We start from the raw sequence: 25735 nt of genomic DNA, 5'->3' as shown, positions 1-25735 counted from the left end.
TGAATCACCTGATTCTTGAAGGACCCTTGCTTCCTTTTCTTTTGTTTGACAGGTGGATGCTGGATCTTCATTCAGCTTATGGGTCATTACCTCCGGTGGTATACCTGTTATATCTGAATATGATCAAGCAAAGCAATCTGCGTTAGCTTTTAAAAATTCAATTAACTTACTTTTCATCTCCGGGCTGAGGTTGGTTCCAATGTAGACTTTTCTGTCTGGCCAATGTACAAATAATACCAAAGCTTCCAGTTCCTCGATTGTTGTTTTGATGTTTTCATTTTCTTCTGGTTCTTGAATAGTATCAGGTCTTGAGTCTACATCTGTTTGTCCGTCTATAGTTGAGGCTTGCGTTGCTAAATCCTCAACTAAATTCTGTAATTGCTATTTTTCGTCGCTTTTCGTGCTTGAATCTGGCACTGAGTTAATGCTTCGAGAAGCCTGTTTATCACCACGGATTTGTCGTATTCCCCATTGTGAAGGAAACTTGATAACTTGGTGTAGGGTAGACGGAACAACATCCATTTCGTGAATCCACGGTCTGCCGAGAATCATATTGTACGCCATGTCCATTTCTATCACTTGAAATTTGGTATCTTTGACTACTCCTTCCGCGAATGTGATGAGTATTATCTCCCCTTTTGTTACAACGCTGGAGTTGTCAAAACCAGACAAGGTCCGTGCTTTTGATACCAATTTATCAATGGCTTGCATCTCGTTTACCACTCTTAACAGAATGATATTTACAGAATTACCTGGATCAATCAAAACTCGTTTTACGTTAGTATCATGTACAAGTAAAGATAATACCAGTGCATCATTGTGTGGGGTCAGCACGCCATCTACATATGCATCATCAATGTTATACTATCTTCTTCCAAAACTTGACGAACTCGTTTCCCATGGGTGACTGTGATTTTTGACACCTTCTTTGCTGCCGTATATGTTACGCCATTGATCTCCTCCCCTCCACTTATGACATTAACCGTTCTCTTTGGTGATGGAGGTTTCGGCGGTTCTTGCCTATTCTTCATATATGCTTGCTTTCCCTTTTCACTAAACAATTCTGTTAAGTAACCTTGTTTTAATAGATGCTCTACTTCACCTTGTAGCAATCTGCAATCCGTTTTGTGACCGTGATCGTTGTGAAACTCGCACCAAAAACCGGGATTTCTCCTGTTTGGGTTCGATCTCATTTCTTTTGGCCACCGTACCTTATCTCCCATGCTTCTTAAAACAGCCACCAACTCGGATGTGCTAACATTAAAACTGTAACCACCAATTTTTGCTTTTGAACCTCTATCGTCGTCTCGCGTATCTCGCATGTTTCGCTCCTTTCTGAACCTTGACGATGAACCCGATTCTCTGTCCCTTGATCTAGGGTCATATCTTGGGTTTTCCTATTCTGAACGTGAATCCCTTCCTGCTGGTCCCATATAAGGTTCGTACCTGTTTTTACCGGACCTTTTTTCAGTTTCTACCCGCCTTGAACTTACTCTTTCATCTTTCCAACACTGAGTGATAGTATCTTCTTCTATCCGCAGCTTTGTGTTGTATCTATTGTAAACGTCATTCCAAGTTGTTGCGGGAAATTCTCGTAAGCTTTCTTTGAGTCTTCTCGTGGCTTCCGAGCTTTTTTTATTTAGATTACTGGCAAATGCCATAGCCGCCCAGTTATCAGGTACACGTGGCAACATCATCCTTTCACACTGGAATCTGTCTACGAATTCCCTGAGCAACTCCGTATCTCCTTGGTGGTACACCAGGTATCTGCTCTATGCGATCGCTCTGTTCCTTGAGCTGCTTCTGCAAAGTTAGTACTAAACTTTGTATGTCAGAATTAACTGGGTTACCTGACCCCCCACCACGAGATTCGCTGGGAGTTCCTCCGCTGCCTGAATTAGCGAGTCCCGAGCGGGGATTTTCTATGGTTGCAGTGTTGTTTGGAGGTGGAGGTATAGTCGGCAACCTGCTGACAAAAGCTTGAAGAGCATTGTTGACCTGTTGGGCGATTAATTGCTTCAACGTTGCATCAATAGCTTGATTGTTCTCATGCTGGTCATTCGTATTCGATTCAGATCTGTCAGGAGTCCCTTCTCGAGATTGTCGAGGAGAGTTTCGTGGTGAGGGGATTGGAGTTCCATCTCCTTGTTGATTTAGCTGATTCAACTGATGCTGCTGAGTTCCGTCTCCTTGTTGATTTAGCTGATTTTTTGTTGGTTTTATAAGTTTTGTTGGTCGTTGTCGTTGACGTTCGACATGGTTTTTTGACAGAAGAATGGATTTGGAAAGTGAGAAGATTATCAGATTCCCGGTAACGGAACCAATTTGCTTAACCAGAAAATAGGAATTTTGGTCAAAGCTTATTTTTAGAAGTAATCAACTAAAAGAATATTTTTGCAATGGAAAAGGAAAATTAGAATGAGAAATAGCAAAGCAATCGATATAAAGCAAAGTAAATAAGTATATTCCAATAGTAATCAGAATGTATCCATACAAATGTCATTTCTCTTCCTTTTATAGCTATCTCTAAGTACAATGCCTCTTTCCTCTCATAATTGAGCCATCATGAGCATTTAATGACATTAATGAAACGTTATAATTGGCAATCGTAACTGTTTCGTGAAGATTCTGTAACGTTCCTAATCATTCATGCTCATTAATTGAAGATTAGCGAATCTATACTTTTTGCTGTCTTGATTCATTCCACCGGTGTCTCTTCAAATTATGAAGAGACCCGAGCGACTGTTTCTTCTTGTCACTTAGACGCTTTGCTCGTACCTATTATGACTCGCATCTCTCTAAGTACTCTTCGCCAGCTGTCACTTTTCTAATGATCCACGTGTCTTGCTATGTCAGCCACATAATTAATTCCAAGTGTAATATTTATTTTCCCCAATACACGATCACCATAGGAATTGTTAATCCCCAGGTCCTCCACACAACTCACACTAACTTTATCTCTATTTGCTACTAAACAGTAGGGTGTCAATGGTTCGGCTCGGCCGGTTATTTTATAAAATTTGTACCATACCAATTTTTCGGTTATTCAATGTACAACAAAAATTAGACTTTTAAAAACCGTACCAACATGTCGGTTTCTCTTCGGTATCGGTACGGTTCGGTTAATTTTCGATATTTTTTCAAATGTCATTTAAAAGTCACAAGTAGAAGCATAATGCAATAACATACCTACGTTTATAGGATTTATCAAAACTCTCTAGATATTTTTATTATTTAAAGGGTGATGAACTAAGAAAACATGAAAGATGACCAAAGTATAGATCCATCAACTATTCCACAGCAGCTTAAAAGAAACTAAGCAATGATAAAGAAAATATAAATCACACGGGTGGAAAGATATTAAGCAAGCTCAGACTCAAGAATAAAGTCTAAAGAAGATTTAATATTTAAAAATATAAATTTAAATCGTACGAAAGGAAACATATTCAATACATTATCGTTTGGTACTCATAATTGCTAGATTACGTTGTGTCTTGCTAGTGAATATGCTGCAAATAATTTAGTTTCAATAGGAGTAGTATAATAGGTTTGGGAATTATGATTTTGAGTTCATTAATTGTTGGCTTGTCCCGTTTTATAATTTCAAGTGCCCAAGGAAAAAATTAATGTTTTATTATTTTTAATATTAATATATAAATATATATTTTTCATGTAAATTTATTCGGTACGGTTCGCTATTTTTTCGGTTTATTTTATAAAATAAAAAACCTACCCTAATTGTCGTCGGTACGGTTATAGATTTATATAAAAACCTACAGTTTTATTAAAAAAAAACCTAAAAATCGATTCGACTCGGTACGTCGATTTATTCAGTTTTTTAAATATTCATTGACACCCTTGCTAAACAGTGTCATTTGCTCAAAAAATACTACATTACACTTCCCACAAATATGACTACCAAATGTATAAAAGAGAAAGGCAATTTTCTTCCTAAACATGTTTCAATGTTACTTACATCGAAGCAGGCTCTAATACTTGTGTTACGGTAAGCTACCTACATCACACAGTGGCGGAGTCAGAATTTCCAATAAGGGGGTTCAAAAATTTCTGAGGGTTCAAAAGAGAAAAAGTTAAAATATTAGAAGAGATCATGGCTAGAGGGAATTGGATTAGTAACCTTACAAAGCTTGTGAAGCCCCTTGACCACTAAGCTATGCTTTTTAGTTGTGTCAAGGGAATTCAAAATACAATATATAGAGGTACACAATAGATTTTGCCTTATATGTACAATGCTATTTTCCGGCGAAGGGGATTCGCCCTCCTAAATCCGCCGCTGACATCACACCTCTTGGGATGCGACATTTGCCTGAATCCCGTGTGAATGCAAGATGCTTTGTGCATCGGGCTACCGTTTTTCTCATCGATATGATTTGCTTCATAATCAGCCTTCACAAGGTTAAACGTAAAAAAATTGCAAAAGAGGGGAGAGATGAGATGAAGTAGAAAATGAAGCAATTTTTTCGTGATTTTTAAACCAGCCACTTCCAAAAAAAAATTAAAAAAACAGCATGTATAAGAAATCTGGAGAATTATATGTGTTCTGCGTCCCTATATTGAAGGGATAGCAGAGAATTGAAGTTGAACTATAAATATAGTACAAATTCCTAAAATACAGATATGGAACATGAGAAAGCAGCATCTAATAAATAATAACACAAGCTCATGATATATGCACACAGCAGGCAAAACTATGGTACACAACAAGAAAACACAACAGATATTCAACCTGCTGCCGTAGTACACAAAATACAACGCATCCGAGGGGCACCTGAAGAAGCATCCCCATCATCGTCATCATCATCTTCTTCTTCTTCATCAATACCATTATCAAATTCATAATATGACCCAGTCCCCTTGGAAGCAGCCCCAGACTCTTTTTTACCGCCCACGGAAATGGTGGATTCCATAAGACACGTTGTATGGTAGGCATGACAACAAAAGAAGGCAATAATTGATACATTCTGTAGAGAAAACGGATCAAAACATATGCAACACCTTGCACCCCCTCTGGTTTTTGATTTGACCTCCATGGATTTCATACTCATGACTCTCTCTCCTAAATGTGAAGCCTTCTGCTCACTCTTGCGGGAACGTGCTTGATCAACATCATCGCTCAAACATATCGCACGCTTTGCTTCCTTGTAGTATTTGACCAGCAGGTTGACACAATCAGCCTGGCAGCGAAACCAAATCATCAAAGGAATTACTTCATCATAACTTGCAAGCGAATGCAAATCTTCTGTAACAATCCTGGAAAGGGGGTCATAACTAATGTACCTTAAGTATGTCATTACATCCATGTCTAAGAGAAGTTTCTGTTCTGTAGTCAGTGACAATTTTGACTAGACGATCCCTCAGACTGCAATGGAATGCAATATTGCAGTTACATTCAGGTTAGTTCCAAAAGATTCAAGCTCACTAACAGCACTTAGCATCATTAATTGCAAACCCAATCTGACTAACTCATTACATCAAAAATACAAACCACAGCATCCAATAAGTGTCACAAAAAGTCTAGATTTTAACTTACAATGCTCACGAAAAAGCAATTTGAGTCACGATTAGATTACATCCTCCTATTTCACTAGTCAAAAAGACTTACCAGCAGTAAAAACATTTTATACCAAAATAATAAAAGCAAAAAAATTCATGTATCTTGTTTAAGGATGCAATTGAGGCAAGCTAATTCAAGGGTATAGTAACTCACTAGAGTTATACGACATTGATATTTGCCGCTAAGCCCAAACTAACACAACAAGCAGTTAAAAGGACGCAACTTTTCCTTGCAAAAATGTTCTCATGAAAAGTAATTTTCACCGAAGAATGGAGACACTAAACTAATAAAAGCCTAAAAAGGAATTGTTGGACGGGGCATAATTAGGCAGGTGCTCCGGATGCATTCTTCTAACTACTACCACGATATCAGATGTATGTAAAGATATTTTTTTTTTATAACCAATAGATTCACTATTTCCAGCATCAAAACTCAGTCGATAACCCTTCACTACTTAGATTCACCAGTTAGTTATCCACCACTTATGATTCAAATACGAGACATGCAACTACCACATATCCTGCACTATACTACCTTCACCGTTGCACCAAAGTTTTGAAGGCATGTGCATTTGTGAATGCCTAGTCTTTTTGTATGTGTATTTCATGTTAATTATTATTAAAAATTCAAAGAAGACAAAAATGAAAGATATACCTTTAAAAAAAAACTTATAAAGAAGCAAAGATGGTTCGTTTCCTACATAGAATTATATGAACTACACTTTCCAAGAAGGAATTAAATTTTTAAAGAATGTAAAAGACATATTCCGAAAATTCCTAACATAAATAAAAAAAGGGTAAAAAATACATTTCTAAAATTCCTAATGTGAACAAAATAAAAGAGGGTAATACCTTTTCACGAAGAAATCAAATTGTCTTCAATTCCTAAAATCTAACGTAAACAATCAAGTAGTGTTCCATTCCTAAAAACATACCTAAATATAAGTCAAAAGGGATAATATTTTTCATGAAGGAAGGAAGGAATCAAATAGTCTTCCATTCCTAAAAACATACCTAAAAAGGAAAAAATCTCACCAAGAAGGAACGAGATTGTATTCAAAGTATAAATCTATTCCTGACTATTCCTAACATAAATAAAAAAGAAATAAATTAATAGTAATTACAATTTTACTTTGAATGCACCCACGAAGGGTAAAAAAAATCTATCAACATTTTCTGTTGGAGCTTCGTGCTTGTATAATAGTGTAGTATAGATAAAGATAACAATTCTTTGATAACTTCAGCAAATGGATGCAAGTTTTGAAGTTCTACAGTGGATCAACTTACATTAGTATTGGATTCATTGATAAACATCAAATACTTGGTAAGATTTCCCAATCTAATTGGGAAGAATTACGTTGAGGACCCAAATGCACAGGAAGCCTGTTCGATAAACCATCGGTGAATGCATCGTCCACACACACACACACACACAAAAAAGGAAAGCCTGAAGCTCAAATTCATAGCAGAAGAGAAATTTTACCAATAAGATACTTTACTACTCATACCTATGAAAATGTGAGTTTATTTTACCGACAAACTTACCGAGGTATTTCCAAGCCATTGGGCAACATATTTACAATGTAAAGGGGATCAAGATTCCCTACAGTATGCTCTAATAATACTCCAACCTGTAAATAAGAAGAAATAAGGCAGCTTAATCCAAAACGGCAAACATTAAAACAACGTTCATAGATTCTCCTGTGCTTTAACAAAAGGGAAAAGGAAAGTGATGCTTTACCATTTCAGGCTTATTAAGACTTTGCTTAATCAGCTCTTCCCAGAGTTCATCATCATGTTGCATGCTTACAAATTCTATGGCCTGCATGTGAGTAGTAATAAGGCTAGTCCATTGAACTTTAAACTTAAAAAAGTAATATCAAGACTACAAAATCAGCAAAAAGCCACCTCTTCTATATCTCCTAATCTATTTATAATAACTGCAAGGGCCTGCTTTGCATTCCCCATTCTTCCAAGGATGAAAACTTGCTCCTTTAATAAATCTCTCTTCACGCAGATATCATAAGCCTAGCATAATTCATTAAAGAAAAGGAAGGTCAATAAGAAGGACAATAAGCCAGAGATTGAGACATGTCAGCCATTCATTCACAAAAACCTTCTCAAGTGTATAATGCTGGCTACTTCTGAGAAAGGGAAGCATCATCTTTGGATCACAGTCAGCATAAAGCTCAACCTATGAAAATCATAAACAAACAGAAACTGAATCAGTGGAGACAAATAGAATCCACAAAATTTAAGAATCAAATAACAAAATTAAAGGCATCCAAACCAAGTAAATGCATAGACGTTACAAAGTATGGACATAAAAGACAAAAAACCACAACATGGGGCATTAAAACCTTAAGGCATAAGGAAATACTTGTCTTGCCACTTCCAAAATTATATGTTCTCAGCTAGTTGAATGCTATCTTTCTCCTATGGAACATATAAGACGCTGCTTTTCTTTTTAGCCTGATCAATGAGAGAGACTCTATGTTTCATGGGCTCATCTATAGGTACTATTTGATACCACTGGGTAAGTATTCGAGACATGTACATGTAGTTTTATATACTCCACATATAACTTTTTTGTGTGCATATTTTGAAGAATTCAGACAGTACCCACACCCATGTCGGACCAGATTGACATGGTACGCCAAAGACAAATGAAGGATCCATATAACATAGGAGATACTTAAGTTACCCAAAAACTAAATAGACATGAAATTGTTTAATCCACTGTGTGTATGGATGGGTGAGCACAATTAACAACGTAACATAAAATGTAGAACACTGGAGAAAGGCTGCTTCAGGATAAGGATATTTATAAGCATTAGGCAGGGCTAGTTAATGGAACAGCTCTTTCTCGAGTTATTGAAGATTTATACAATTACCGCTGAACGTGTTAATTTTATGTTCAACATAGCTGATATCATCAATGTAATGGATTAACTTTTCTCCACTTTCAGTAACGTTTAATTGGTTTGGACCTGTCTTACCAATTTAGAGTTTAGGGCCTAGTGTCCTTGAGTTACCACATGGAAATGCTCACAGATTAATGGTGCTAACAAATTGTCAAGTGGCACAAAATGGGATAAGGGCACCTATATGATCAGAAAGACACTGCATATACCTTCAGTTACAATTCAAAACAAAAATATTTAGCCCAAGAAGCATGAGCAGTGGCATAATTCTTGTCATAAAAGATGCATCGCCATGTCACATAGGCCTCACCTAGTAATTACCTCAAAGCTAAACAAGCTTTAAAGTGAACGCTACCATCTATACAAACCTGCATGTCATGGTACTCCCGTCCAGCATGAGGATTCACCTCAAATAGTGAATGAAGGTACAGATGCAAAAGGTAGCGATGGTCACACTTATTCCTTGCAGCCATAAGTTGTGACACCACTTCGGGTGGATGTATTAGGTCCCTATGCTGGATCAACAAAGGTATGGCACGCTTGCTGTCAACCATCATAAGTTGGACAACCTGTCAGTCCATGGCAATTAGACAATCATAAGTGAAGCAATTGTAGAAGCATATTATCTAACCTATGGCCATTATTATGTTCTTAAAGTCTGTTACTTCTTGTTTCAAGAATATCAAGAATGCAAAGTTAGGATTTTATTTCCTTCTAGAAATAGTAAACCATCAATCGACCTAAAGAAAAAACGGAACAGAAAACGAGAAAAGATAAAGATTTCATTTTCCATTTGAGCTGAATTACATCTTTCTCAACATAATATATGAGACAGTTAGATAACAAAACTCAGCCAATCTAATGTATAACCATACCTTTTCACGCATAGCATCATGCAAATTATGCTTTTCAATGAAGTCGAACAGATCCGGCTTCATAAGCTGGAAGCATAAACAATTGGACAAAGAGCAACAGAAGTCAACTTCTTAACAAACAATTATCAACATCCTCCTCCAGAGTAATAAATTTAATAAGCACTGAACTTACATCCGCATAAATAGCAAAAGCTTTTTCGTGTTGTCCATCAATCACATATAATTCTGCTAATGCCTATATGTTAAAGTAGAACAATAAATAAATACGCCTAAAAAAAGCATATAGAACATAAGAGATAAATAGTAACTCCTTTGCACTTACCTCTTTGATGTGATCAGTCATAGATGAGGTATTAAGCTGAGATTCTATAGCTGAGATAACAGGTGATGTAGAATAAATGCTAGGTGGCCAGGATTTGACAGTTGATAAGAGATCCTTGTGGAAAGCTGGATTTGTTGCCAGAGCAACAAGAGCTACCTAAATTACAACAAATGATTGTTGACTATCTTTAGGCATGTATATGAAATCATTCAAGAACCTACTGGACACAGTAGAAAAGTGCAGACCTCATAAGCTGTATCACGCAATCTTGGATTTTCTGTTGGGATGTATGGAACCAACACGGGGAGTTGTCGCAGATGTGCAAAATGGAAAACCCATCTGGAAAAAACAGCCAATTGCAATTCAATAACTCAAAGTATATTTTCCAAGAGATTTCAGTGTTTTAAAGATATTTATACCTTTCCCACGCAGAAGCTGATCCTCGCAACAGTTTTGGACATAATGATGCCGCTTCGCCATACTTCCTTTCCACAATCAGATGATCAAGGTATCTTGAACCCACCTGATTTGAGGAAGCAATTTTGTGAGAGAAACAAGCTTGAATGAGTATCTTGTTAGTGGATGTCCAAATCTTATAAGCATGATCAAAAGGAACAAGCATAAACTTAATACAGAAACTATCCATATATAGTAAAATGTACTGCTCCAGAAATTGAGAACTGTGACAACTAAATCTACTGGGCACTATGCAAATGAGTTGTGTCAAGCAATTTTTATCTTTATCCAATAAGATGAAAATATACCATTTCGGAACAGAAGGCAGAAAGAGAAGATGAGGGCAGCATACAACAATTTAGAAACTTGTATTAGTGATAGGACTTTTATATATAAAACACACATAGAAGTTGTTGAGCATCATAGCAACAAATTAATCAATATTAAGCTGAATTGATATGAAAACAATATATGTTTGATGCAAAAGCAAGGTAAACTACATTCAAACAAAATACCTCTTCATGGAGCTCACTCCTTCCCTGATTAGCCTCAACTGCTTCTAATGCTTTCTCATGCCATCCATGCTGGAGAAGCCAATTAATATGATCTTCTGTGTCCCTAAAAATCAATCATAGAATAAATATGAAATTAAATTAACAATTTCTGTCAATCATCACTCCTGTATCCAAATAGAAGGGAGTGCCATTCTTTTTTTTTTTTATTTGCACCGGGTGTCCGAGTCTCTAAGAGCCCCGACTAATCCCGGGGGTGCACAGGCCCTCGGCAAGGAGTTTCCCGCAAGTGCACCACGGTTAATTCAGGTTTTACCCAGTCCGATGGCCCTCAGAAATTGTTTGCACCCAGTGGGTTTCGAACTTGAGACCTTGAAAGGGAGCAAACCCCAAGGCTCAAGTCTATTGCCACCAGGCCAACCCCTGAGGGTTAGAAGGGAGTGCCATTCTTTGGATAGATAAATGTTTTTCGATTGTTAAAATAAAATTCTTTGGATAGACAGATGTTACTGAATGGAATTTCAAGATCCACCTCTGCAGGGGAGATACATAGGAGTTAACTTATGAGGCACGATACCAACTTAAAGTCCTTAATGGGGTCAGAGACTTTTAGGACATGCACATGCCTAGACATCTGTAACAAATTCTTCTATTTTTGCATTCTTTTTTCTTAATTTATGAGCACGTGAATCTTCCATTTTGCAGGAATGTCCTACATTTCCACACCAAATGAAAGCTTGTTTGGCTCCTGTTGAGGGCCGGATTCTTTTCTCCTCTTCCTCTTCTCTTCACCACCTTTGCCCCTACTTTTCTGCTTGGCTGCTAGCCTGCTACCATGCTTCTGGTTCAGGTTATCTTCTTCGTCTACCCTGCTTCTCTGTTCTCAAATTCAAGCTTTCTTCTTCCTCTTCCTCTTCCTCTTCCTCTTCCTCTTCCTCTTTCTCTTCCTCTTCTCCTTCCTCCTCCCCTTCCCCTTCCTCCTCCTCTTCCTCTTCCTCTTCCTCTTCCTCTTCTTCCTTCACTAGTATTTCCCAAACCACCTCCCTCCCTCCTAATTCGGTTTATTCATCTTATTTATTTATATTTCTCTCTGCTTATGCATTTGCAGCACAACTATAGCTCCAAATTGTACGACTTTGATATATGAAATAAGAGAATCTTGAATTAATTAGTATCTGGAGTTACTTGGATGCCTTCCTGAAATCATAAATTGTTACTTGTAAAATTTAAAAACAGATCATTAAAATGTCACAGTCCACCACGGAATATAGGCCTCATGCATGAAAGGTTTTGTACACTTGAGAAATAGCATCCTTTCCCTTATTTCCTTTTGGTGCACCCACGAGGCTCCTATATGTATAGAAGATTGGGTGTCTTTCATAGAAAACCATGTCTTTTTGTAAGGTTTTCTATTTTTTGGTATACCTCTTGTATTAGGCCGCGCTTTTTGCCCTACTTTTAATGAAGTTTATTACTTTATCAAAAACAAATCACTTGGAAAAAAAAAGGGCAACACTAGGCACTAATTGTTCAGAAGAGATCGATCCTGGTAAAAGAGAAAGAAAACAGAGCATACCAGCAAATAACACAAAAGAACCTCACTTTGCTTGGTGCAGATATGCATAATCACATAGGAATTGACACATGAAAACAATTCGAAAAGAGCTTTACCAACCTTGGCTTCGCAATAATCACATCTTTTGGGGACACAATGTAGTATAAGGGTTCATCACCAGCAGCCCACTGACCCCCTGCATAGCTGCTACCTAAACCATTTGGTTATGTTATATCAACTTCATAAAGCATCTCTTAAGTGAGTCACATGAATACAGAGTGATGAAAGACACAAACACTCAAGATTACCTGAAAATGGAGCATGTGCAAGTGAATAGTCTTTCGCCTTGTAATGCTCAAAGCCATGTACAGGGAGAGCATCGGTAGCAAGCTCATCATTATTCCACGTCACGACACGCACTTCTGGTCTTTGAGCATTTCCCTGTTGGATGAATTACAAATCCTAGCAACTATCACCAATTACCCTTATTAAACAACATGGATATCAGTAGCATTTAGTGGGTAAACAAACGAAAGGTTAGGAGAATGTCCTACAGAGAAAAGCAAAGGTTATGGCGTTAATGTCATATGGTGGAGGCAACCAAATATATAGTTCATCTGTCAGAAAGCTACGAGGGACATGGCAGTTTGAAATTGCAAAAACTTACAAGTAAATTTGAGAATTAAATACATCCATTATATAATTTATTTGAACATATAGCCCCCTCTACATAACTTAAGCGCATAACTTTCTCCAAAATATGCATCATAGAAACGATTGAATTTTTTTTCACAATCCCCTCACTAACTCACTGCATAAGACTAAATTAGCGTTCTTACTAGATGACCTCCTCACCAGCCCTACTGCCCCCACCCCACCCCACCCCCCCACCCCCCAAAAAAAAAAATTTCTGTATCTTTGGTCCTTCTTGGGTTTAAAATCTGAACTAATAGGAAATGTTGTCCTTTTCAAAAGAACAAGAATAGCCAGCTTGGGTAGAAATGTTAACAGTCAACCAAGTCCATAAATGAAATAGAGCTTTGTGAATATTCCAAAAGGTGAGGAAGGTCATGCGACACGAAACTTCTGGAGCAGTATACAATTTTAACCCAAAACTTTACAAGACCACATAGACATGCAGTGGTCACTTGATGAAAAAGAAATTTTCCTTTCTTACAAAAACTTCAAGAAAAAAGGAGTGGATTAAGAAAGGGAATAACTTAAAAACAAAAGAGTGGAATATAAAAGGCAAGAACTCAACAATCTCATAACTATGAATTTGATGCATCACAGAGACGTGAAATTGTACAAAACAACATTTAAGTGACATAATATAGACAGCAGAAAGAAGAACTTGTGAGTCAAACACGGTTATGCAACTATTTAGATCTCGCTAAAGAACTTCTCTACTGGGTTTTAGGTAACAAATATTTCTCCTTATGCCTCCGACTTTAAGATATACACTATCTTCCCCCCTTTCTCCTCTTCTTCTTGCCCAAATGGCCATCAAAGGCTCAGTAACTTTTTCTTTCTCATGGGGTTCTTTCCCAGCTTGCACACTCCTCGACTATTCCATCCAAGTACCGGCTAGCTCCCACCAGCACAGTATTGGGTAATTCTGCCCACCAATACTTAGCAAAATATGAGAATAAATCACCAAGTATTTTTACCCCACTTGTGGGAAATTACTGGGCTTGTTGTTGTTGTTGTATTTGAACTCGGGTCTCCAAGATATGTATCCACTTCATTGTCCACACGGCCACACCCTTGGTGTAACAATGAAGGAAATTCTAAGCGCATAGTAGCATTAAAAGACTTCATCCAACAGTCTTGATTACTATGATACTAGAATTTACATTCACGTCGAGTACAAAAATTTGAAGTCAAGGGCTGGCAGCAAGTAACTACAAAGGATTTTCCCTCAAAATAAGTAAACTTCCCATAAAAGTGAGCATAGCAAGAAATATAACTCATTCATAACACAGAAAGGAACCAACTACATTGACACTTGATCCAGTCTATCAGTTAATTCCAAGGTCAGAAAGAAGGAAACAGATACCTGTCTTGAGGGAATAGTGCTGCTGAAGTCCTTCTCTCCATCTTCGGCAGGAATATAAGCTAGAATAACCAAAGAATCACCAAAAGGAGCAATTCCTGAAATGAAATAGCTGGTTTGAAAGGATGCCACAATGTCCACCTGATTCAGACTAGACATGGTTATATACTTGTATGTCCCATTCACGCCTTTGTTTTGGTTTGTTCTTATCGATGCAATTTTCACAGAGGTTCCCCATCCAATGACCAAAAGAGTGTCATCCTGATTGTGAAGGTAAAACAATGAGAATTGTCCAGAATAATTAGAAGTAACAACATACACAACAACTAAGACCAAAAGAGACAATTATGGTTTTACTTGCAGAATATGGTGGGAACCTAATGTATTGCAGCAGTCTTACATTGCATACACATGGCTCATTAAAAGGTACAATTAGTTTTCTACAACAGCCTTGAAACCTACCTGCCAAACTATATGAGGGACCAGAAGTTCAGGGCGAGGACTTCCACGAGGTCTTTCAATGAAAGTTATGCGCTGATCATTGGCAGCATCATAAACTTTTACTCCTGCATCATTCGCCCAGGCAATGAGACTAGTCCGCCACTTCACTGCATGAATTGGACCTTCACCAGAGTGCAGAACCTGCCAAAAGAACCACATGAATACAAATCCACAATCTTTTCATGTTCCTTCAATCAGAAAAGATAAATGCAGTTAACCCTATGGACAAAAGACAAACCTGGTCTCGATAGCCCATCCACTTCTTAGCATTAAGATACAAATTACCAGCTAAACCACCAGTCACAAATCTTCTGGAAGATTTTCTTGCATAATCTGGGTCTAACGCAACGGCCTTCATTGGCCGATGATACTCAAATTTCATCCTCTCATTAGTGAAAAGACTATTTATTATGACAGATCCATCATCAGAACAGCTTCCAATGTATTCACCTTCTGCGTCAAAACAAAGATCATTGACTGCAGCAGTATGAGCAGCAAACTCTTTAACCTGTGGCAGACAAAAATTTCCTTAATAATTCAAGTAAGGAACAAGTGACTGCTTGATTAGGAAAACTCAAACCAAAGAGCAAGAACCTTTTTATGGATAGAGATTAGAGAAATGCAATGCAATATTGGCATAATCTATATGCCAACCTTCCCTCAGAATGCAGAAGACAAACAGATTGGCCTATTTGAAGATAAAAATTGAATGAAGATAGATGCTCTAGATTCCTAACAGGCCACATCCTTTTACTGATTACTACAATAGACAAGTTTGCACCACTACAAAGAACAATAATTTCAATAGTTTACACATCTCCATAGCCCAAACTAGTCGGATTTGGATATAAGAATTTCTATATTCATTCTACTCCATCTGAATCACTCTCATTTCGGTACTCGTCTACTCGATAATTACAAAGTAGTGATTTTTTAAAACTAGGAATTATCTAAACCTCACACTAATCCCTATAGTGATATAGAAACCTCTAACTAAACTAAGAAGACTCCTGGCTAGCACCAAGAACTAATGTAAGTGTACCAACAACAACTAAACATCTAAACCTTAATGTCACCTACTCAGCATCGCCTACATGAATACTTTCTTCGATTATATTATGTTCTCAATTAATACGTATGGATTCAAGAGATTGTAGGTCTTCCAAAACAATTTTCCTATTGTGTGGTTTTAGGTCTACTACGCCTTTTTTAACAACTTCAATCATCATAGTGCCTTCCAAAGGACCGGTGCATTAAAAGGTCCACATAAAACATGCCAAGACCGTCTCTGCAAGGGTCTTCTGAAAGAATACGGTGGAATTTTGAAAGAACACATGTAAGGTAGGCTTGAAGTGGCTTATAGGTTTGTTTAATGTGATTTTTATGACTACGAATATGCCCAAAGAATGGAGGTGGAGTACGATGATTTTGTTGTAGAAGAACAAGGGTGATATCCAAAACTGCAATAACTATAGGTAGGGGTGTTCATAAAAAACCCGAAAAACCGAACCAAACCGAAAACCAAACCAAACCGACCAAAAAAACCGATACTTTTTGGTTTGGTTTGGTTTTGGTTTTGAATTTTAAAAACCGATCAAATTTGGTTTGGTTTTGGTTTTAATCAGCAAAAAACCGAACCAAACCGACTATAGGAGTAGCTATTTCAAATTTATTATTACACCTATATATATGTATATTGTTATACAAAGTTTCAAAAACTTTATGGTAAATGTTAATAGTTTGCACTTTTAATATAGTTCTTTACCTTTACATTCTAGTTTGATTGGTAGTTTTCTTTTGTTAGTGTAAGAATCCATTTCGTGTTAAAAATAACATATTCTTAATTGAGTCCTTAAATTATTCATCACTATTTGATTCAATTATCATCAATATATCTTAGTAAATAATAGATTTCTCAAAGGGCAATTGATTTGATAGTTTACATTGAAAATGTGGTCGCCGGAATATGTGTTTAGTAGTGTATGTCTTATATTTAAGAAAAAACTGACAAATAATCGAAAAAACCGAAAAACCGACATAAACCGAATCGAGAAAAACCGACTTAATTGGTTTGGTTTGGTTCTAATATTTGAAAAACCGACTTACTTGGTTTGGTTTCTTTTTAGGGAAAAACCGATCCAAACCGAACCATGAACACCCCTAACTATAGGGGTATCAAGCTACTAAGTCACACTGTGAAAATTTGGGAGGGGGTGGTGGAAGTGAGGGTGAGGAGGAGTATGTCTATCTTCGAGCACCAGTTTGGGTTCATGTTGGGGCGATCGAATACTGAAGCTATTCATCCCGTGAGGAGATTGATGGAGCAGTATAGGGAGAAAAGAAGAATTTGCATATGGTGTTCATTCACCTAGAAAAAGCATACGATAAAGTCCCAAGGAAGGTGCTATGGAGATGTTTGGAGGCTAGAGGTGTGTGCCTGTAGCATACAGTAGGGTGGTTAAGAACATGTATGATGGAGCTAAGACCCGAGTATTGATAGGGGGAGGAGACTCGAAACACTTCCTAGTCGTGACGGAGTTGCACCAGGGATCAGTTCTTAGCCCATTTTCATTTGCCTTGGCGATGGACGTACTGACGCGTCATATTCAAGGGAAGGTGCCATGGTGCATGCTATTTGCAGATGACGTTGTGCTGATTGACGAGACGCGGGGTAGAGTTAACGCGAGGCTGGAGGTCTGGAGATAGACTCTGGAGTCAAAAGATTTCAAGTTGAGCATGACCAAAACAGAGTACTTGGAGTGCAAGTTCAGTGACACAACCCATGAAGCGGACATGGACGTGAGGCTTGATACACAAGTCATCCCCGAGAAAGGAAGTTTCAAGTACTTGGGGTCAGTTATCCAAGGCAATGGAGAAATTGACGAGGATGTCACTTTGCATTGATGTGGCATGGATGAAATGGACGCTCGCATTCGGTGTTTTGTGTGATAAGAATGTACCACCAAGAATTAAAGGTAAGTTCTACAGAGTGATGGTTAAACCAACAATGTTGTATGGAGCGGAGTGTTGGCTAGTCAAGAACTCCCATGTCCAGAAGTTGCAAGAAGCGGAAATGGGGATGTTGAAATGTATGTGTGGACATATTAGGAAGGATAAGATTAAGAATGAAGTTATGATAAGGTGGGTGTGGCCTCCGTGGTGGACAAGATGCGGGAAGCGAGCTGAGATGATACGGCCATACGGGCATGTGAAGAAAAAATGCACTAATGCCCTAGTGAGGATGTGTGAAAGGTTGGCCATGATAGGCCTGAGGAGAGGTAGAAGTAGCCCAAAGAAGTATTGGAGGGAGGTGATTAGGCAGGACATGGCGCAACTTTAGCTGACCGAAGGCATGATCCTTAATAGGAAGGTATGGAGGTCGAGGATTAAGGTAGTTGGTTAGTAGGTAGTCGAGCACATTTCTTTTCCATTCCAGTAGTATTAATATTATTTTCGTAGTTTCTTCTTCGTAGATTTCTATTACTACCTGTTGTTTCTTTCGCGTCTATTTTCTTATCATTTTATCCTGTTGTTGGTGTTGCTTGTTACTACCATTTTTTCTTCTGACCGAGAGTCTATAAACAGCCTCTCTATCCTCACAAGGTAGAGGCAAGGTCTACGGACACACTACCCTCCCAGACCCTACTTACGGGATTACAATGGGTTTGTTGTTGTTGTTGTTGACCTTCTCTTTCATCATCTATATGTGCTACTTGCACCTACAACTTGATTTGATCGTTTCTATATTGTCTAATCTTGTCGTGCTGCATATACATCTCAACATCTACATTTCAATGACATTTATTTTGTGGAAATGATAGGCCTTACAGACCGAACATTCACTCTCATGTAACATTTGTCAGGCACACAATTGTTCTATAAAACTTACCTTTATTCTGATTATGTATCCTCTTATTGCACAACACTCCCATAGCACTTCTCTGTTTCATCTTTCTTACTTTAATTTTAATTCTACATATTCATATCATGTTATTCTTCCTACAGCATGAGCCTAGATATCTGAGTTGTCTGCGTTTTATTTTTATGAAGAATCTGAATTGTTTGCATTTAGATACTAAATCCCATCTTATCTCACCTCAAGTTCATTGTTCTTATGCAGGCTACACTTGCACACTATATATTTTGTCTTACTTCTATTCATCTTAAAACTCTTAATCTCAAGATTTTGATCGACTCCATTCTTGGTTCCGCCAATTAACTATAATACAACATTGTCTGCAAGTAGCATACACTATAAGATCTCTTCTTGTATACTATTAGTTAGCTCATTCATAACTAGGATAAGGAAATATGGGCTCAACAAAAATCACTAGTGTAAATCCAGACCAATATCCTCAAACTTGTGATAGCTCCTTCGTACATCTCCTTTAAGGCATTTATATATTGCATATATTCCAGGAACCACCAAATTACTTTTTTGACACTATCATACGGGTTTTCTAAGTCAATGAATATTGTGCAGAGATCCTTCTTTCTCTCTTATTAACTTCTATCAATTTTCCTAATGAAGATATAGCCTCCGTTACAGATGTATGGAGCATATATTTAACCTGATTTTCTATTGCTCCTTTAATCCTAGTCTATGATATATCACCATCTCCTAAAGCTTCATATGACTCATAAGTTTAATATCAGATAGTTCATACAACTTTGAATCGCCTGAATAAAGGTACTTTCTCTACTTGTTTCCAATCCTTAATATAATATTGAATAGCTTGATAAGCCATATTACTCCAACCTCTTCATTGCACTTCCCAAGAGGGATATGATTGTGACTACAAGCTTTTCAACCCTCATACTTTTAATGGCATCTTTTACTTCTAGATACGTTAGTGTATGTGTTTACCTAAGGTCTCTATCTAGCCTAAAATTACACGGGATTAGAATGATTGCAGGTTCATGAAAGCCCTAAAACTCCTCTTTCTCTAAGTTGGCTGCTTCTGATAAGGATGGAGCTTGGGCCTAACTCAACTCCGAAAGCTAGCTCAAAAGGTGAGGATTTGCCAAGCCATAAAAAGAGTCCAAGGAATCCATCCATCTCCAATGTGGGATTCTATCACCCCACTCCCCCACCCCAACCGCCGAACCCCCCTCCCGCATGCCCAGACCTACCAAATAAAGTGTGAACAATCTATCCTGGGGGCCTCGCTTTAATACCATGATAAAGAAATGAACCTTCGGCCTAACTTAATCTCAAAAGCTAACTCATGAGGTAAAGAATGCCCAAGATCATATAAGTAGACCCATTTATATTCTCCCACGCAATGTGGGACTCAGCACTCCTCATGCCTAAGACTGGACATTTGAAGCGTGGACAATATAGAATAGGGGCCCAATATCGGATATATTAGAATGAACCTTGGTTCTGATCCACAAATAGACTTTTGTGTCTAACTCAACCCCAAAAGTTAGCTCAAAGCATGAGATTGCCAAGACATATAAAGAGTCCAAGGAACGTATCCATCTCCGATATGGGCTTCCATCAGCTTCTCCATATTTTTCTGATGAAGAAGTTGGCTGCTTCTCTAGATTAAACCGTAGAAACAAAAGGAAAATAAAAATTGCTTCATTTAATTACAAAGAAGCGCCCTCTCGAGTAACTAGAAAGTTGTTAAACTATCTTTCAGCTGCACAGCACGCCCCCAGGAAACTTTCTGCAAAAATGTAAGCAGTTTTGCTGGATTCATCTTGATGATTATTTTAAGGATCATCTTTCCAGGTTAAAATCTGAATCGTGAAAGTAACAGAAAAGGCTGGCATTAGAAATGCAGACTTAAAAAGTAAACCATTTTGTTAGTACTTTCTAGCCTCGGGTGTATCACAAAATTGACGTGCATCACACATCACTAGAGTTAATTTAAAACTAAAAGAAAAGAAATGGCATCTCTCTGCTCATAATTCTCAAGCAAAACATAACCTCTAAGGGGTCGTTTGGTAGCCGGTTAGAGAGGAGTTATCTATGTATTAAATGTAGGATAACTTTATACATTGTTTGGTTAAAAGAAGGGGGAAGAATAATCTCCACGTAGAAGCTAGCATAAGTTATACAGTGTTTGGTTGTTTTTTCCTCTTTTTCACATAAAATATAGCATTGCTAATACAATGTTTGGTTCATGTATTTTCTTTTCCGCATAACTAAACATGTATAAGTTATGAGGGAATCTATGTATTATTTATGCAAGGTAGAAGGTGGAATAACTTATACATAATTAGTAATACTTGTATTAAAACACAAAATGACAAGAATACCCTTTATTCAAACTTGTATTTTTTTGTTTAAAAAAATATATTTAAACTATACTAACAATTTTAATAAAAATAAAGTAAGCTAATAATAAATAACACTCATATTACATTTATATTACTAATCCTTATATAACTACCGCATAACTAATCCCCGCATAATTAATCCATGCATAACTAATCCCAACATAACTCAACCTTGCATAACTTATCCCTGCATAACTAATACCTGCATTACTTATTCCTGCATAACTAATACATACATAACTAATACCTGCATAACTAATACATGTATAACTAATACATGCATAACTCTAACCGGTAACCAAACGACCCCTAAAAATTAAACTTTGCCTTATCCACCAATTTATTTATGCATTATCACAAGCTACTAAGAAGGAAAACTTAAACCAATTAAACAATAAAAAGAGAGCTAAAAATTGACAAAGCAGTCATCTTTGAAGGCAATTTGACCCTGTTCACTGTTTTCCAGCTAAATTAACACAAAATTTAAACAATTTCACCACAGTAACATAAACCTCAGCAATGAATTCAAAAAAAAAAGAAGAAACCTCAATGCAAACAAAAAAAAAAGAATCATTACCTGATTGCCAAGGAAATCTAGAATGTGAACGGCTCCACCGTAAGTACCAAGGGCAATCATTCGTTCGGCGATGGCAATACACGTGGCAGCATCGCTTGAGAGAAGCGATTGCACACTGCCTCCCATCCTCTGATACTTAAGTCTCGGTTCATATTCTTCTTCCTCCTCTTCTTCGGAATCTTCTTCTTCTTCTTCATCCCTCTCGTCGTCGCCGTCGATTCCGTTATCTGATAGCTTCCGTGACATTCCGAACTCCAATTAACAAGAGATCTGTAAAGGTTAGTTTAGTTACGGTACTTTACTTTTTCTTTTGTGTGGGGCGGTTTTTTGAAGAGAAAGAAAGAAGCGTTTTTGGGGTTGCCCGTTAAACAGTTGATTAGGAGGACTACTTATTTGCAAGACAACAAAAGGATGGTTAAGAAGAAGTATGACTGCCACCTGTTATTTGTTTGTGCTTAATCTAGTTTTAATTAGTTTTTTGGAAGGATATGGGGATGTGCTCTTGGTTTAGTCAATAAGGTTTTAAAGGGAGGTGCTTTCTCGTGATATTCATCTTATGCTAATCACAATATTGTTCTTTTGAGCATAATGACTCGAGTCACTTTGCTCTAGGGGCAGGGTTTAATTAAATCCCATTCACCAAAATATTATACTGTATTACATAAAGCTAAAAAACAATATTTCTTTATACCTAATTTATTGAATCTCCTTGATATAAGAAATAATTCTTATATAATGGTAAAGGGTTTGAGTCATTGTTTTAGATCGCATACTTAAATCTCAATTATAACGCTGTAAAAAAAAAAATTCAAACTCCATAATACAAATCCGTAGTCCCACCACTGATTGCTCAAATCTAATCCGATTGATTGAATTTTTTTGTCAACTAGATAATTTTGTATGTACGAGTTATCGCATTGTTCAATTACCTCAATATATTATGGTTTCTCAAACATATGCCTTGAAATCCGACCTAAAAGCACCTATACGGCCTGGTATTACTTTATAAAAGTGGCTAAGCAACTTATCAATGTCCATTGCCAAGATCATCTATGCATGCTAAATATTATTACTACTATTTTAGTTATTTCCATCAATCTTTCTCCAAGTCAAAATCCCATTGCATTACAAAGAGTTAGAAGTTTCTGTACATACGAATAATTGCGTTGATCAACAACCTCACTATATTATGGTTTCTCAAACGCATGCCTTGAGAATTAAACTTCAAAGCACCTATCAATGTCCATTACCAAAATCCCATATGCATGCTAGTCATTACTACTACTATATTAAGCATTTCCATCAATCTTTCTCGGAGTTGAAATCCTTTGCGTCATGGCGAGTGAGAGGAGTAGCATATTGTCACGACCCAAAATCTAACCTTGGTTGTGATGGCGCCTATCGTGTTACAAGGCAAGCCAATTTCCAAAATTACTACTAATCTGATTATAAGAATTTAATAAAATATTTCCAATAATTTAATTCCTGATAAACTAAACCAACTCTAAATATAAATAATATTAAATACGGAAACGAGTCCCAAACATCAGGGTGTCACTAAGTCATGAGTGTCTAAAACTATGAACTGAGATATATAAACTGTCTAACTGTCCAAAGAAGAAATGATAAAAGGAGTAACAAGGTCCTGCGGACACTAGCAGCTACCTTGCAATCTCCACAGATAGCCGACCTGAACTCAATGAACTCACCTGGATCTGCACATAAAGTGCAGGGTGTAGTATGAGTACAACCACCTCAGTAGTAACAGAGATAACTATGGAACTGAGCAATAGTGACGAGCTGAGCAAAATAGTCCAATTATTTATTTTTCACAATTTTAAAAATAACAGGAATAAATAGGTAAATTCCATAACTCAGTAAATGGCACAAAGAAATTTAACAGATAAATGCAGCAACAACAAAAGTAAATGCAACCTCACAACAATGTCACTCCATCACTCAGCACTCGCACTCAGCACTCAACACTCAACACTCAATACACTCAACACTCTGCGCTCACTGGGGGTGTGTACAGACTCCGGAGGGACTCCCAAAGCCCAAGCGCTAAGCACGGACAACTCACGTGCTACCATATCAATACCTGGATCCGCACGGTCAACTCACGTGCTACGCGGATAATTCACGCGCTATGGTATCAATACCTGGAACCGCACGATCAACTCACGTGCTACGCGGACAACTCACGCGTTATGGCATTAATATCCTCACAACCAGGCCCTCGGCCTCACTCAGTCATGTACCTCACTAGCCTCACCATCATCAACAAATAAGGGAACACAACCCACATCAAGTATCACAGCATATTAGCAAATAATAGAGACTGAGGTAAATATGTACAATAATTTCTATGACTGAGTACAAATAATGTGAGCATGAATAAAACCTAAATAGGATCTCTAACATGAAGGCAAACAAGTTCAACAACAAGTAAACACATAACAACAGATAATAGCTTTTAGGCCTGGCCTCACGGGACGGACCAAGTCTCAATCCCTCGCGGTGCACACCCACACGCCTGTCACCTAGCGTGGGTATCACCACCAAACAATCACATGATATCAATTTCTCCGGGTTTATACCCTCAAAGCCAGAGTTAAAACTCTTACTTACCTCAACCGCATAAAATCCTACTCCGGGATGCCCTCGTCTCTGGACTCGGTCTCCAAAAGCTTTGAATCTAACCATAATCAGATTAATACCACCATCATGTGCTAAAGAATCGAATTCCACAATAAAAACTACAAAATATGCCAAAAATCCGAAATCGGCCAAAACTCGGCCCCCGGGCCCACATCTCGAATCAGTCAAAAATGGCAGAATAATAATCCTCGTCCTCTCCCGAGTCTAACCATATAAAATTTGTCAAAATCGAACTCCGTTTGGTCCCTCAAATCCTCACTTAAAACTCTCCAAAACTTAAACCCTAACTCCCTCAATTTCACTTTGAAATTATCAATCAAATCCCAAAAACGAAGATGGATTCATAAATTATAATCAAAATCGAGTAGAGAACACTTACCCAATCCATATGGTGAAAATCGCCTCCAAAATTGCCCAAATCCGAGCTCCCCAACTCAAAATATGACCGAATGAACAAACCCTAGTTTTGTATATTTTTCTACCAGCTATTCTGCCTCGTTTCTCAAGCCAAACGATCCCGAAACTCGTATTTTATGCCTCCAATGGATTCCTTGTGAAATTCTAGCTTTTGAATCACTCAATTTGACCTTATAACGAAGGAGATATGTAGGTTTTAATATTTGCAAATAGTGCAGATTTTTAAATACGTTGCTAATGGCAATTTCGTAATTACTCTGAAAAAAATCTGGCAACCTAATTTTTAGTAAAATGACCATAAAATCCTCATACGATGTCCAAATTCGACGATTCTTTTTGCTACAGGTCCGTAATTACAATACGGATCTAATGCTTCAATCAAAAAAGAAATCGGAGCTCATTTGTTCAATATGATATCATTTATGCTTGAAGAAACGGCGTCGAAACATAAGAAAAACGAGCGCAACACAACCCAAACCTATCCGAAACTCACTCGAGACCCTCGCGACCTCAACCAATAATTTCAACAAGTCATGTATCACTACCCGAACTTAGTCGAACCTCCGGAACACCCAAAACAACACCAAAACACCAAATCAACCTCGAATTCAAGCCTAAAACTTTTAAACTTCCAACTTTTGCCAATTCAAGCCTAATTCTACCACGGACCTCCAAATTATATTCCGGACATACTCCTAAGTCTAAAATCAACCAACGAAGCTAATAGAATCATAAAAATCCAAATCCAAATTCGTTTACTCATAAGTCAACTTCCGGTTGACTTTTCTAACTTAGCTTTCTAACTAAGAGACTAAATGTTCATTTCACTCCAAAACTACTCCGAACCCAAACCTACCAACTCGATACAACTCAACACAGCTGAACAACATATAAATAAGCATAGATGGGGGAAATGTGGCTATAACTCTCAGAACGAATGATCGGATCGTTACACATATGGACTAGTACCACGATCATTACTTGCCCGTCAGAGACCATACTCTATGACTAACA

General features: G+C 37.5%; 2 protein-coding genes across 2 annotated transcripts; both read right to left on the bottom strand.

Moving 5' to 3' along the window:
* Nucleotides 1-381: 381 nt before the first annotated feature.
* On the bottom strand, nt 382-1031 carry LOC109209239. The gene is made up of 2 exons (XM_019372466.1): nt 844-1031; nt 382-724 (listed from the first exon to the last, which is right to left on the bottom strand). The coding sequence occupies exons 1-2, from the start codon at nt 1029-1031 to the stop codon at nt 382-384; spliced, it is 531 nt and encodes a 176-aa protein (XP_019228011.1).
* A 3485-nt stretch (nt 1032-4516) lies between these two features.
* On the bottom strand, nt 4517-22042 carry LOC109209237 (vacuolar protein sorting-associated protein 41 homolog). Its single transcript, XM_019372464.1, has 19 exons — nt 21644-22042; nt 15014-15283; nt 14737-14916; nt 14278-14535; nt 12527-12659; nt 12339-12429; nt 10667-10769; nt 10115-10218; nt 9941-10034; nt 9696-9851; nt 9546-9608; nt 9374-9439; nt 8867-9067; nt 7691-7768; nt 7483-7602; nt 7316-7396; nt 7120-7205; nt 5299-5380; nt 4517-5195 (listed from the first exon to the last, which is right to left on the bottom strand). Exons 1-19 carry the CDS (start codon nt 21887-21889, stop codon nt 4743-4745), a joined length of 2865 nt encoding a protein of 954 aa, XP_019228009.1. The 5' UTR covers nt 21890-22042; the 3' UTR covers nt 4517-4742.
* Between the last annotated feature and the right edge of the window lie 3693 nt (nt 22043-25735).

This window comes from Nicotiana attenuata, unplaced genomic scaffold (assembly GCF_001879085.1).
Source record: "Nicotiana attenuata strain UT unplaced genomic scaffold, NIATTr2, whole genome shotgun sequence".
NCBI lineage: Eukaryota > Viridiplantae > Streptophyta > Magnoliopsida > Solanales > Solanaceae > Nicotiana > Nicotiana attenuata.
The sequence above is the reverse complement of the archived record's forward strand: the minus strand, read 5'-3'. Positions and strand labels throughout refer to the sequence as shown.